The 14343-nt window shown below is 44.3% G+C and overlaps 1 protein-coding gene across 2 annotated transcripts in view; it reads right to left on the bottom strand.

The window, feature by feature from the left end:
• Positions 1–14343, bottom strand: part of stxbp4 (syntaxin binding protein 4) — a 63998-nt gene that overhangs the window by 29018 nt on the left and 20637 nt on the right. For both annotated transcript variants that reach the window (XR_014392875.1, XM_014213068.3), the window contains exons 6-13: positions 8878–8969; positions 8033–8213; positions 7392–7524; positions 7090–7196; positions 4878–5181; positions 4687–4759; positions 1955–2055; positions 425–521 (exon numbers count right to left, since the gene is read on the bottom strand). Coding sequence is in view for 1 of the 2 variants with exons in the window: in XM_014213068.3 (XP_014068543.1) it covers positions 425–521; positions 1955–2055; positions 4687–4759; positions 4878–5181; positions 7090–7196; positions 7392–7524; positions 8033–8213; positions 8878–8969 (1088 nt within the window). In the remaining variant the exon portion in view is untranslated. The remainder of the gene's footprint in view (positions 1–424; positions 522–1954; positions 2056–4686; positions 4760–4877; positions 5182–7089; positions 7197–7391; positions 7525–8032; positions 8214–8877; positions 8970–14343) is intronic.

The following is a 14343-nucleotide window of genomic DNA, read 5'->3' as shown; positions in this document are numbered from 1 at the left end:
ATAACATTTATCTGTTAAATTCATTATTTGATTTCAGACAAATTGGAAAGAATAAGGTGAACGAACCAAAGCGTAATTTTGGATCATACCAATCAGAAAAAGCACTTCAGATGACCCACAGCGCCGTCCCACTTTTTACAGTGTAGTTCAGGATTAGACATAGCTGGAGATGATCTGTGTTACCTGTGTATGGTTAGGGTTAAGGGTAAGGAAAGGGGTTATCTTGCCTGCGTAGAATAGTTAGGGTCACATAAGGTTATGGTGAAGTGTAGTCTTGCCTGTGTAGGCCACGGTCAGAGCAGGGTTAGAGCTACGGTGAGGTAAGGTTATGGTGAAGTGTAGTCGTACCTGCACAGGCCTCTGTCCCAGCAGGCTTAGGGTTAGAGTTAGGATCAGGTAAGGTTATGGTGAAGTTTAGTCTTACCTGCGTAGGCCACTGTCCCAGCAGGGTCTGTTCGTAGTCTGGCCCTCAACGTCTGTCTCTGTGCCTCTGTAGGATTCAATCCTAATGCATCCAGAGCCTGCCAACACACACACACACACACACACAGAGAGAGAGTTTACACATACCGTATCAAAGACACACACCCTACCCTCACACATTTATACACACATGACTACACACAGAGTAGTAAACACATGCACACCTAGTGTGACTGAGCATGCTGAATGTGAATACTGCCTATCGATTTTGCAATGATGTTGTGGGAGAGGGATTGGAGCAGCTTGGTCAACATGCACCACAACGCACGCACGCACGCACGCACGCACGCACACACGCACACACGCGCACACGCACGCACACACACACACACACACACACACACACACGACTGTACACATTTAGAAAAAAGGTTTCCAGGTAGAACCCTCAGTGGAAAGGGTTTTACCTGGAACCAAAAAAAAGAGTTATTCTATGGGCAGAGCCAAAGAATCCTTTTAGGTTCTAGATAGCACATTTTTTTCTAAGAGTGTAGGCATCCGTTTGATTAGGCCAGAGCAAATGACTGGCCAGCAGCAGTAATAGCTTATTGAGCAGTGCCTCTGCAGGGAGGGGTCAAAGTCAACACAATCATTACACTGCAATGGCCCTAGCATCAAACCACATCCATACTGTACACAGACATCTACAGACACACCAAGACAATCACAAACATTCCTACACACATCCTCACAAATCCTCAGGTACAGGCACATACAGTCATACCAGTGGAGGCTACTGAGGGGAGGACAGCTCATAATAATGGCAGGAACAGAGCGAATGGAATGGCATCAAACACATAGAAACTAGGCCTCCCAGGTGGCGCAGTGGTCTAAGGCTGTGCCACCAGAGATTCTGGGTTCGAGCCCAGGCTCTGTCGCAGCCGGCCGCGACCAGAAGGCCCATGGGGCGGCGCACAATTGGCCCAGCGTCGTCCGGGTTAGGGAGGGTTTGGCTGGCAGGGATATCTTTGTCTGATCGCGCACTAGCGACTCCTATGCCGGGCCGGGTGCAGTGCACGCTGACCAGGTCGCCAGGTGTACGGTGTTTCCTCCGACATGTGTTTGATACCATTACCTTACACTCATTACATTCCAGCCATTACCACAAGCCCGTCTACCCCAATTAAGGTGCCACCAGCCTCCTGTGAGTCATAGTTATTACTTGTTAAACAAAAGCTCTTTCTCCGAACTATTGTATTAGCATAACATATTTTTTTATGTGCATACAATATAGCTCATCATTTTTATTGATAGTCTTTTTTGCTCTTTATCAAGGGTGCCAATCATTATGGACCTGACCGTACAGTTCACCAATACACGCTAACAAACACACACACACACACACACACACACACACACACACACACACACACACACACACACACACACACACACACACACACACACACACACACACACACACACACACACACACACACACACACACACACACACACACACACACACTGACCTGCTCCAGCCTCTCCAGTTTGAGGCGACTGATGGAGCTGAGGGAGCACTTCCTGTGTGGTGTGTGCTGGATGCTGTTTGGCTGACAGGCTTGGTAGGATTCTGAGTATCGGGACACAGGTGAGGTGTTAATGTATCTCTTCTTTGATGTTTATGACTTACGTTTATTGCATTTACATGTGAAAATAGAAAAGCTTATAAAATGGAGAGAGAGAGAGAGAGAGAAAAAAAACAGGGCTGCGTTCAGTACATAAAAGTGTAATAGAACGTTCAACTGAACGGAAATGGTCGTGAATTGAACGAACAGTTGAAAAACAGGGAGAGGTTGGATTATGGGTTCAAAATGCACACCTGCTCTTTAAATGCATCACTCGTTGCTTCAAGCCACACCCCAGCACACCCACCAAAAGGAGCAAACGTATCTCAAAGTCTTTTCAAGTACAAGAAAGTTTGGGGAAAATGTGTCATTCAGTTAAAAACGCTCAGAAATGTAGCAAACGTTTAAGTGAACTGAACGCACCCCAAGTGAGCTACAGGTGTAAACAGACAGTATCACAGAGTCTGGAGCAAGGCATAATTAGAGAGAAAGGCACAGAGGAGAAAAGACCGGAAGAACGAGGGAGGGAGGGAGGAAATTACTATTCTGATGGACGGCTCTGCTTCACAGCTTTTCAAACCCCCACATTATATTTGTTAAAAATCTACCAAGCTCACGACATAGCAAGATGATAGACAGATGCAGTCCTTTGTACAGTCCTCTGACAGAGATACAGATATAGTCCTCTGTAGCTCTGTTGATAGAGCATGGCGTTTCCAACGCCATGATAATGGGTTTGATTCCCGGGACCACCTGAACGTAAAATGTATGCAAGCATGACTGTAAGTCACTTTAGATAAAAGCATCTGCTAAATGGCATATGTTATTATTATTATAACAAATTGAAAGTTTGGAAGTGGTGAATCGAGGTAGTTCAGGTAATTAGTATAGGTAAAGAAGGTAGACAATGTATGCAAAACAGTTTTAGGTTACGTTGACAAATGCAGTACACGTTTAAAATGTGTGCACAGAAGTCATATCTGATTATATGGCTGCACCAACTGAACATTAACATGCTGGGCAACAGTTGAAGGAAGCCTATGTGCCAATCATTCACATCTCTGTATCAACTGATCATTAACATGTTGAGCAACACAGAACATCCAGACAACACTACTCATCATCATACCAAAGCCGCTCGAAGAACATTATCCTGAGAAGGGATTCCATCCGGAAGATGACAGTGTCTTGTTTTTGACACCGCCAGGTCCAAGTGTGGGACGAAATGTCCCCTAGACTGTGTAGACTAGACATCCAAGGCCAGATTAGCCTTTTTTCCACCTAATAGACACGTCTTGTTTTGACACATTCAGATGAAGCGTCTCCCACCTCACCCCATCTCCTGCTTCCTGGCTGCACGCCACACCACGCTACATCTGTCCTACCAGTCTACACAGCCAAATCTCCAGTGTTAAAAAACAAACAGAGTTAAATCAACACTGAAAATGTTGAGTCTGTGGACCCATATAGGCACCAGAAGTGTTACATTAACACACTGCTAAGTGTAAAGCCTTATTCAAATAGTAACACTCAGTGTGAAATTGAATATTTTTTACACTGGAGAATTTGCTGTGTATCTTCTCTATGTACCAACGCAACAGTCTGATATATTTATCTGAGTTTGGGTTCCCTATTCCCTATATAGTGCATTACTTTTGACCAGGGCTCATATGGCCAACTCTAGAAGACAACATAGGGCAGTATAGAGTAGAATATACTTCATTTTCTCACTAGGGGGAACTTTGGTACCCCACATAACCTTACAGAATTGCTTTGAACAGAGTAGAGCAGAGTACATTTCTTTAGAACTGTACAACCCAGCTCAGTGAAGTAAAACTGCCTAGAACAATAACACAGAACAGATACACACCAACGCACAGAACAGTTGTGAACCCTTGAAATTACACACGTGGAGCAAGGAGTGCGTGTGTGCTTGACAAGATATCATGTTGGTTTCAAATGTAGGTTTCAAGTATAGGTCACATCATTACTTGTTTGCCTGACTCACTGACTGAGTTTATGACATGTCTCTGTCCGCTGGAGAGAGATAAGGGCTGAAAGGCACACCCTCATTTGACTATTATCTCTTCTTTACCACCTGCTGTGACCAGCTTCCCAGTATAGTTCACACCTGGAGGTGTGAGTCCCAAGGGCACCCTATATAGTACAGTATTTTTTACCAGAGCCCTATGGGCCCTGGTCAAAAGTAGTGCACTACATAGGGAATAGAGTGCCATTTGGGATGCATTCAAAGTATAGGTGTACTGTATGTGAGGGCGGGACTGGGACATGTCTTAAAGTCATGGGACACCATGTTCCCAAATGTACATCAACAACTTTCTGGTCTTGGTGCTTTAAGAAATGTCAGAATAGTTATATTAGCCCAGAGGCAAATGTGAAGGTGAGACAGAGAGAAGAAGAAAGGAGAGAGAGGCTGAGAGAGAGAAAGGCTAAGAGAGAGAGAGAGAGAGAGAGAGAGAGAGAGAGAGAGAGAGAGAGAGAGAGGTTGAGAGAAAGAAAGGCTGAGAGAGAGAGAGAGGCTGAGAGAGAGCGAGAGAGATAAATAATTGGAGAGAAAAACAGAGAAAAACAGAGACAGAGACACAGAGAGAGAGAGAAGTAGACAGGTTTCTCACCAGGCTTGGCATCTGTGGTGCTGGGAGTCTGACGGGGGGAGGAGACACACGTCTGTTCTGTTGTCATTCGAACCTGCAGGACACAACCACACAAACCACACCAACCATTAATACCATATAGGAGGAATAACCATATTCACAGAAGACTGGTGTGTGTGGGTTGGACGTGTGTTTGAGCCTCAGCCTCTAACCTGGCTAAGGTTGACAGATGGCAGGGTCTCGCTGGCGGGGTTGGGGGTGGAGGTGATCTTGGGCACCACCAGGGGAACCTCAGGGAGGGCTGCAGGGAGTGTGGTTCTTCTGTGCTGGAGCAGTGATGCAGGGGGAGGCAGGGCCCCCAGCACGGCCAGGGTCTCTCTCCTGATGGGGGGCACTGCGGGGGCTCCGCTGACTGGGCCCTGGGGGGTGATAGGGCTCTGGGGGCCACTGCTGGAGGAAGCAGAGCTGGAGGAAGACCTGTGTCTCATAAACGCTATCTCCACCGTAGGGTCTGGTCTGAAGAAGGACAGAGAAATGAGAATGGAATGGAATACTTTTAATGTAGTAAATAGGGATACAGTGGGGGGAAAAAGTATTTGATCCCCTGCTGATGTTGTACGTTTGCCCACTGACAAAGAAAGGATCAGTCTATAATTTTAATAGTAGGTTTATTTGAAAGGTGAGAGACAGAATAACAACAACAAAAATCCAGAAAAAAGCATGTCAAAAATGTTATAAATTTATTTGCATTTTAATGAGGGAAATAAGTATTTGACCCCCTCTCAATCAGAAAGATTTCTGGCTCCCAGGTGTCTTTTATACAGGTAACGAGCTGAGATTAGGAGCACACTCTTAAAGGGAGTGCTCCTAACCGCAGCTTGTTACCTGTAAAAAAGACACCTGTCCACAGAAGCAATCAACAATCAGATTCCAAACTCTCCACCATGGCCAAGACCAAAGCGCTCTCCAAGGATGTCAGGGACAAGATTGTAGACCTACACAAGGCTGGAATGGGCTACAAGACCATCGCCAAGCAGCTTGGTGAGAAGGTGACAACATTTGTTGTGATTATTCGCAATTGGAAGAAACACAAATTAACTGTTAATCTCCCTTGGCCTGGGGCTCCATGCAAGATCTCACCTCGTGGAGTTGCAATGATCATGAGAACAGTGAGGAATCAGCCCAGAACTACACGGGAGGATCTTGTCAATGATCTCAAGGCAGCTGGGACCATAGTCACCAAGAAAACAATTGGTAACACACTATGCCGTGAAGGACTGAAATCCTGCAGCACCCGCAAGGTCCCCCTGCTCAAGAATACATATACATGCCCGTCTAAAGTTTGCCAATGAACATCTGAATGATTCAGAGGACAACTGGTGAAAGTGTCGTGGTCAGATGAGACCAAAATGGAGCTCTTTGACATCAACTCAACTCGCCGTGTTTGGAGGAGGAATGCTGCCTATGACCCCAAGAACACCATCTCCACCATCAAACATGGAGGTGGAAACATTATGCTTTGGGGGGGGGGTTTTCTGCTAAGGGGACAGGACAACTTCACCGCATCAAAGGGACGATGGACAGGGCCATGTACCGTCAAATCTTGGGTGAGAACCTCCTTCCCTCAGCCAGTGCATTGAAAATGGGTCGTGGATGGGTATTCCAGCATGACAATGACCCAAAACACACGGCCATGGCAACGAAGGAGTGGCTCAAGAAGAAGCACATTAAGGTCCTGGAGTGGCCTAGCCAGTCTCCAGACCTTAATCCCATAGAAAATCTGTGGAGGGAGCTGAAGGTTCGAGTTGCCAAACGTCAGCCTCAAAACCTTAATGACTTGGAGAAGATCTGCAAAGAGGAGTGGGACAAAATCCCTGCTGAGATGTGTGCAAACCTGGTGGCCAACTACAAGAAACGTCTGACCTCTAATTGCAAACAAGGGTTTTGCCACCAAGTGCTAAGTCATGTTTTGAAGAGGGGTCAAATACTTATTTCCCTTATTAAAATGCAAATAATTTTATAACATTTTTGACATGTGTTTTTCTGGATTTTTGTTGTTGTTATTCTGTCTCTCACTGTTCAAATAAACCTACTATTAAAATTATAGACTGATCATTTCTTTGTAAGTGGGCAAACGTACAAAATCAGCAGGGGATCAAATACTTTTTTCCCCCCACTGTACATACCAATTGGCACTATTTTTTACCAGGGCCCATAGGGATCAAGTCAAAAGTATTTTAAAGAATAGTGTGCCATGAACGCATCCTAGGTTACAGTTCACACAATTACTACAGTAGAGATGGATGTGTTTACTCTTCTTCTACTGTATCTTTATACAGGAACCCCTTGAAAACAAGGTGGTAGACCTCAGGAGGTTTATCCTGCCAATACATATTCAGGTAAAGTCATACAGGTGCGCCCCACCTGAGTTTGGTGCGTGTAAGGATACTTCTAGCCTCCTCATAGGTCACTCCAATTAACGAATCCTTATTAATCGACACCAGCTGATCTCCTGGCTGTAGTCTACCGTCCTGGAATGCAGATAGAGAATATCATTAGTTCATTAGCCTATAGTTTTGACTATAAAAAACATGGTCATTGTCAGTTGAACCAACACATCTTTTTCCTGTCTCACACTTTATGTCTTCCCACAAAACCCCATGTAAAAACCCATGAATAACACCTGATTCCCCCTGTATCAGAAGGTAAACATAGTGACAAGTCACCCTCTGGCAGTCTCCTCCAGGTATTATTTCCTGAATCAACACCATTGGTCCCTCAGCTTGGTTAGCTCCGCCTTTGATGATGAGGCCCAGGCCTGTTCCCTTTGAGACACATATCAACTGAATGACGCTGTCGCTGGGGGGGGGGGGGGGGGGGGGGAGATGTATAAAATAGGGCAGGGAAAGAGAGAAAGATAGAAAGGGGCAGTCAGGGAGAGAGGTCAGACTAGCGCACAGACTGTGAGCATGATTAAATAAACACACAGGTTTCATTCAGGCTGTCCCTGAAAAAATCTCTTCCTTTGTATTTCTCTTTCTCTATCTCTCTCCTATAAATGTGAGGGTTTCTCTTCTGTCAGAGAGCAACGTGACTGTTCAGCATCATGCACACATTCAATATATTGTTTTGTGTTACACAACTAGATCTTATATAAAAGGATATCAAGGATAAACTGTTACAACCTTTCAATCTATCTTAGTGACACAAGGACATCAGGGATATATAACCTGGCCATATATCTATCTGGTTCTTTGGAAAAAACCTTCTGTCTGGATTTTAATTTATGAGGATAAACAGACAGAGACAACAAGTGCAATATTCCCGGTGCTTCAACTGTCTCGTTCTATTTCTGACTGACACTTACTTGTTGAAGACGTGCTGTGTAGGGGTTGTGTTAGGGTTCGATGTATAGGGGGGCCCAGTGGTATAGAGGGGTCCAGGGGTGTAAGGGGGTCCTGTGACCCCCTCTTTAGGGCTGAGGAGCTGGCTGGTGGGACTGGTAGATCTGGAGGAGGAAGAGGAGGAGGCCGTGTCTGTCTTGCCTCCTGAAGAGAGAGAGAGAGAGCAAGAGAGGGGGGCAGGGCCAGAAAGAGAATGGAGCAGAGAGAAAGGAGGTTAAGGAGTGAGAAGGATAGAGACAGACAGACAGACACAGACAGAAGGGGTTTGTTACTTCCGATCGATGACAGACATTGGTACAGGAGCCATTAATGAATCACACATTGTGAGGTGTAAAAACAGCTCTTTTGATTAGCATAGAGAAACACCTACACACGTTAGCCACATTGTTGCCCAAAGTTCTCATGCATATCTCAAGGTAGGATTCAGTGCTCTATTATTTTAAATAATGCCGTGTTGAATTTGAGTGTCGTGAAAGGATGTTTGTAGAGGGAGGGCGGATTGCGAGAGGAGCTGGGCCAGCACTCAGTTGGAGAAGGTGAAAACAATTGTGAATACGGATGAGAGTAAGGATTGTGAAAAGGAAAATTAATGAGAATTAGAAGGAGTGTGAAAGTAGGAAGATAATGGTTAAGAGACTATAGTGTTACATGGAGATAAGGAGGGGAATGGGGGATAACCAGGTCTTAGGTACAGTGGATGAGTCCCAAATGGCACCCTATTCCCTATATAGTCCACTACCTTTAACCAGGGCCCTTTTCCCAAATAGGAGCCATTTGGGACACAAAGGTCCTAGGTACAGAAACTCACCAGTAGAAAGCTGTGTAGGGGAGACTCTCCCTGAGCTTCCTTTAAAACTGCTTTGAGAGCCATACTTATTCATCAACTCTATGAACTCCCGCCTGGAAGACACACACAAACACATACCCACACTGTCAATTTACCCATAGAAACAGTGCAGTAGATCTCCGTCTCCCCCCCATGGTCAGAGAGACATTGATTCCCAGTGACATCTGACGGGCGCGGACTCATTAAAAGTGACTTCTTTGTCAGTGGTTGAGATTAGGATTATTAGAGCTGTATCAGATCAGGCTGCTAATCCAGTTTAATCTTGCGGTAAAGAGTCTACTGTCTTAAGAGTTCAGGTAAAGAGTCTAGGTGCTTGTGTAACCGGTGCAGTACTCTGCGTTGTGTGTGGTTGATTGACACTATAGACGTGGACTTTGGAGATCAGGTAGTTTTAATCAAGCAGAATTCCCTCTCTGCATCCTGCATCTGCATCCAAAAGAAAATGAAGCATTTGTAGAGCACATATGTTCTGCGAATCATCGCCTCTTTCTCTCATAGCGCATCAAAATTATTTTTGAATAGAAAAATTATTACAGCCTCTCCTTATTATGCATCAACACATTTTACATAGATAAAACCACATACCTGCATCCAAAATAAAATAAAACATTGGTAGAGCACATATCTTCTGCAAATCGTCGCCTCGTTCTACAACAGATGCACAATACAAGGGACTGGGATCATTCGAGGAGCTAGCCATCATTCATTCGAGGAGCTAGCCAAATGTAGGGGTGGCAGCCCGTTTGAATATTTTGGGGTGTGGTTTACTCACAACTCTTTTTGTGCAAAAGTGAATGAGACTGTCATTCTAGTTTATCTAATCTGTAGGTTATTCACCTTGGTTTTTTCTGGAAGAGAAGGGTCCACCTCAGGACATAGTGGGCCCGGCAGACAGACAGACAGACAGACAGACAGACAGACAGACAGACAGACAGACAGACAGACAGACAGACAGACAGACAGACAGACAGACAGACAGACAGACAGACAGACAGACAGACAGACAGACAGACAGACAGACAGACAGACAGACAGACAGACAGACAGACAGACAGACAGACAGACAGACAGACAGACAGACAGACAGACAGACAGACAGTCTTCTGTCTCTAATATGTCAGCTTGTATCTGTCTGGCCGTAGGGTGTGACTGTAATGTGGCTGGCAAACAATAAAAAGCACAGAGCCTAGCAGATTGCCAGGTCCCTTTATGTCAGGCCCAGTGTACAAGATGGGGTGAGATGTGACAGGAGAGAGACAGAGGACGGAGACCTTTCCTCAGCAGTTAGAACTAGAGTCACAGAGGGAAGTTTTTAACTGTGACCAACTGAATGACTCATCACAGCATTCTGAGGTAATATTACCGACCTGGCTTTGAGCCAGTGTTGTAGTCAGGTCTCGAGACCACATATTGAGTGTCTCGGTCTTGTCTAGGTGTCGGGATACATTTGTACTCGGTCTTGACTCGATCTCAAATAATAAGGACTCATAATTTCTTCCCGAGACCAGCGGAGTAAAAAACTCATAATTATCAGCTTCCATTCAGTCAGCGCATAAAACTGGTTGTTTCTTGAAGCATTAGCCTTTATATCTATTATAGACGTTTGCGCAGTGGCGAACCTATAGGCCTTCAGGTTGTGACAGATTCTTGATTATAAAAAGAAAGCAACCGTAATATCAGAGCACTCATGTAGGACAATGCTCTTTTTGTAACACACAAAATGGTGTAACGTTAGTGGAAGGTATAAGCAGCTATAAACCATATACCCACTTTTTTTCAGTGGGTTTTGCGTATACTCACTTCTTAATCCTTACTGATGCATATCAAAGTAGTGTAGTGGAGGTATACGACTTATCAATGATGTAGTACAAAAGAGAAATCATGCACAATTGCAAAGGACGTGAAATATATTCACATGCGCGCCGCACACAAAGCCTAGTTTCAACGGAATATCATCATCAGGCAGCAAGTGTGCAGCTCACAGAAGAATGACATTGGTAGCCGGTAGGGTAGAAAATTATATATACCAGTATGCAAACCAGGTATTGAAAAAGTTTAGTGTCATCATGCGTTGCGTGCATCAGGGGTAGACATGGATGGGCCTGGGTGGACAGAGGCCCACCCACTGGGGAGCCAGACCCTGCCAGGCCCACCCAACCTGATTGATGTTATTTGTGGTATTGTTGTGGACTTAGAAAAAGATACAAAAAATGTATGGTTTATTTTTTTAAATAGTGATTTTGAGAGTGGAATTACAATTTTAAAAACATAGGAAAGCATAGGATTTTTCACACAGGGTGCCTTTCCTTCACTGGGCGGGCCGTTTGGGAACTTTATGGCAAAATTAGAGTATACCCACTTCTCCAGGCACCACTACACCACTGCATAGGGCCGATGGAAAGACAGCAGTCACACACAGCATGATGTTAAAGGATAAGCAGTCCATAAACTTGGACATAATCAGCCAATAGGTCCCAATCATAAGAATACAAAAACACGACCATTAAGCATTTCCCAATCGAAATGTACAACTATTAATTCCCACTGCAAAAAGCATGTCAAGTTTAGCACACAAAGTAACTGGTGACCTGAAGTAGTAGAACTGACAGCGTTTTAACTACTTTGCAGATATGAAACAAACAAACAATCATAATATCAGTTACAAATATCAAATTTCCAGTTTATGCTACAAAACCAACTTTATAAGAGGTTTTAAAAATAGGTTATATTTGATTTAACGTTCCATGAGGTAAACTAAAGCATTGTTGGCAGAATAGATGGATGCAGTTCAATGCATGATTAATATAATTCACCAATACATTTCTTGGTAGTCCAAAAAATATTGCTATCAGGTTGTAAATCATAGCTGGCCTGGTACATTGTTTCAGTTTTAATGACTCGATAAATGTAACTAATGCTGGGAATGCTAATACAATCAAACTAGCAAGGGCAATGATCACAAACAAGTCAGTCATAACGTGGCCAATATGCTAGCGTATCTATTTATGTAGCAAGCTAAAAACACGGAGCCTAACGGTAGCTAGATCGCTAGCTAGCTAGCTGCTAGGGGGATGTCATGTCATGCCATTGGAGGAGTGGGTGAGTGACTGACTTTTCCCCCTCATATCATTTTTCGGTGGCTATACACAGCTAGAGATGCAGGTATCATTTGGTTAGATAGCAAGAACTTGATCGACTGTTATCCAGTTAGCGTATCTCTTGCGTTCACAAATTCACGCTGGTTATTTACAGTCAGTAAGCGCAGGCAAAAAAAGTAATAGTTACTCAAGAATGCTCTAGATAACATGTAAACAGCCTAACCAGCTCTGCAACAGCAAGTAAAATGGCCAGAATGAGGTGTTCTCTCATTTGTGTCTGAAAGTAGCTAACTAGCAAGCTAGCCAACTTTAGCCAGTTAGCTTGGGTGCTTGGTTGGGACAAGCATGCATTGGCAGGCAAGCTGCAGAAGGATGAGGAGGCTACAATTCCCCATCATTTATCAGTGCAAATTTGACGGCCAACTAGCTGAAACAATTTAAGAGGCTTTATCTAATGGTCCTTCTTTAGATATTAGCTCACCTTGCTCTGGCTAGCATTAGTTGTTGATCTTGTTGATGTGCATAACTGAGGGAGAGAGAGCATACCTTTTCATGGTTGTTTGATCAGTACTGTAGGACTGTAAAGTTTCCAAATGTAAGAGGACTCCCGTGGTGTTTACATATTTGCAGAAATCCATTCAGGTACAGTGGGGGGGAAAAGTATTTGATCCCCTGCTGATTTTGCACGTTTGCCCACTGATAAAGAAAGGATCAGTCTATAATTTTAATGGTAGGTTTATTTGAACAGTGAGAGACAGAATAACAACAAAAATATCCAGAAAACGCATGTCAAAAATGTTATAAATTGATTTGCATTTTAATGAGGGAAATAAGTATTTGACCCCCTCTCAATCAGAAAGATTTCTGGCTCCCAGGTGTCTTTTATACAGGTAATGAGCTGAGATTAGGAGCACACTCTTAAAGGGAGTGCTCCTAACCGCAGCTTGTTACCTGTAAAAAAGACACATATCCACAGAAGCAATCAATCAATCAAATTCCAAACTCTCCACCATGGCCAAGACCAAAGAGCTCTCCAAGGATGCCACGGACAAGATTGTAGACCTACACAAGGCTGGAATGGGCTACAAGACCATCGCCAAGCAGCTTGGTGAGAAGGTGACAACATTTGTTGTGATTATTCGCAAATGGAAGAAACACAAAAGAAATGTCAATATCCCTCGGCCTGGGGCTCTATGCAAGATCTCACCTCGTGGGGTTGCAATGATCATGAGAATGGTGAGGAATCAGCCCAGAACTACACGGTAGGATCTTGCCAATGATCTCAAGGCAGCTGGGACCATAGTCACCAAGAAAACAATTGGTAACACACTACACCGTGAAGGACTGAAATCCTGCAGCGCCCGCAAGGTCCCCCTGCTCAAGAATACATATGCATGCCCGTCTGAAGTTTCCAATGAACATCTGAATGATTCAGAGGACAACTGGTGAAAGTGTTGTGGTCAGATGAGACCAAAATGGAGCTCTTTGGCATCAACTCAACTCGCCGTGTTTGGAGGAGGAGGAATGCTGCCTATGACCCCAAGAACACCATCTCCATCGTCAAACATGGAGGTGGAAACATTATGCTTTGGGGGGGGGTTTTCTGCTAAGGGGACAGGACAACTTCACCGCATCATTTGACGGGGCCATGTACTGTCAAATCTTGGGTGAGAACCTCCTTCCCTCAGCCAGGGCATTGAAAATGACCCAAAACACATGGCCAAGGCAACAAAGGAGTGGCTCAAGAAGAAGCACATTAAGGTCCTGGAGTGGCCTAGCCAGTCTCCAGACCTTAATCCCATAGAAAATCTGTGGAGGGAGCTGAAGGTTCGAGTTGTCAAACGTCAGCCTCGAAACCTTAATGACTTGGAGAAGATCTGCAAAGAGGAGTGGGACAAAATCCCTCCTGAGATGTGTGCTAACCTGGTGGCCAACTACAAGAAATGTCTGACCTCTGTGATTGCCAACAAGGGTTTTGCCACCAAGTACTAGGTCATGTTTTGCAGAGGGGTCAAATACTTATTTTGTTGTTGTTATTCTGTCTCTCACTGTTCAAATAAACCTACTATTAAAATTATAGACGGATCATTTCTTTGTAAGTGGGCAAACGTACAAAATCAGCAGGGGATCAAATACTTTTTTCCCCCACTGTATATTTTGTGGCTTTTGGCGAATGCGTTCTAATGATCTAAAGTTGCACTGTTGCAACTGCCTGTAAACACACAATAAGGTTCAAAGTGAATGATGGCAGGCCCGTGTGGCAAATGTCTTGCTTTTATAAAGGCCTACTGTAGCTCTGATTGGCTATAGCACACCGGTCTGTGTAGAC

The sequence above is a fragment of the Salmo salar genome, chromosome 01 (assembly GCF_965601325.2).
Source record: "Salmo salar chromosome 01, fSalSal1, whole genome shotgun sequence".
In the NCBI taxonomy this organism is placed as follows: domain Eukaryota; kingdom Metazoa; phylum Chordata; class Actinopteri; order Salmoniformes; family Salmonidae; genus Salmo; species Salmo salar.
The sequence above is the reverse complement of the archived record's forward strand: the minus strand, read 5'-3'. Positions and strand labels throughout refer to the sequence as shown.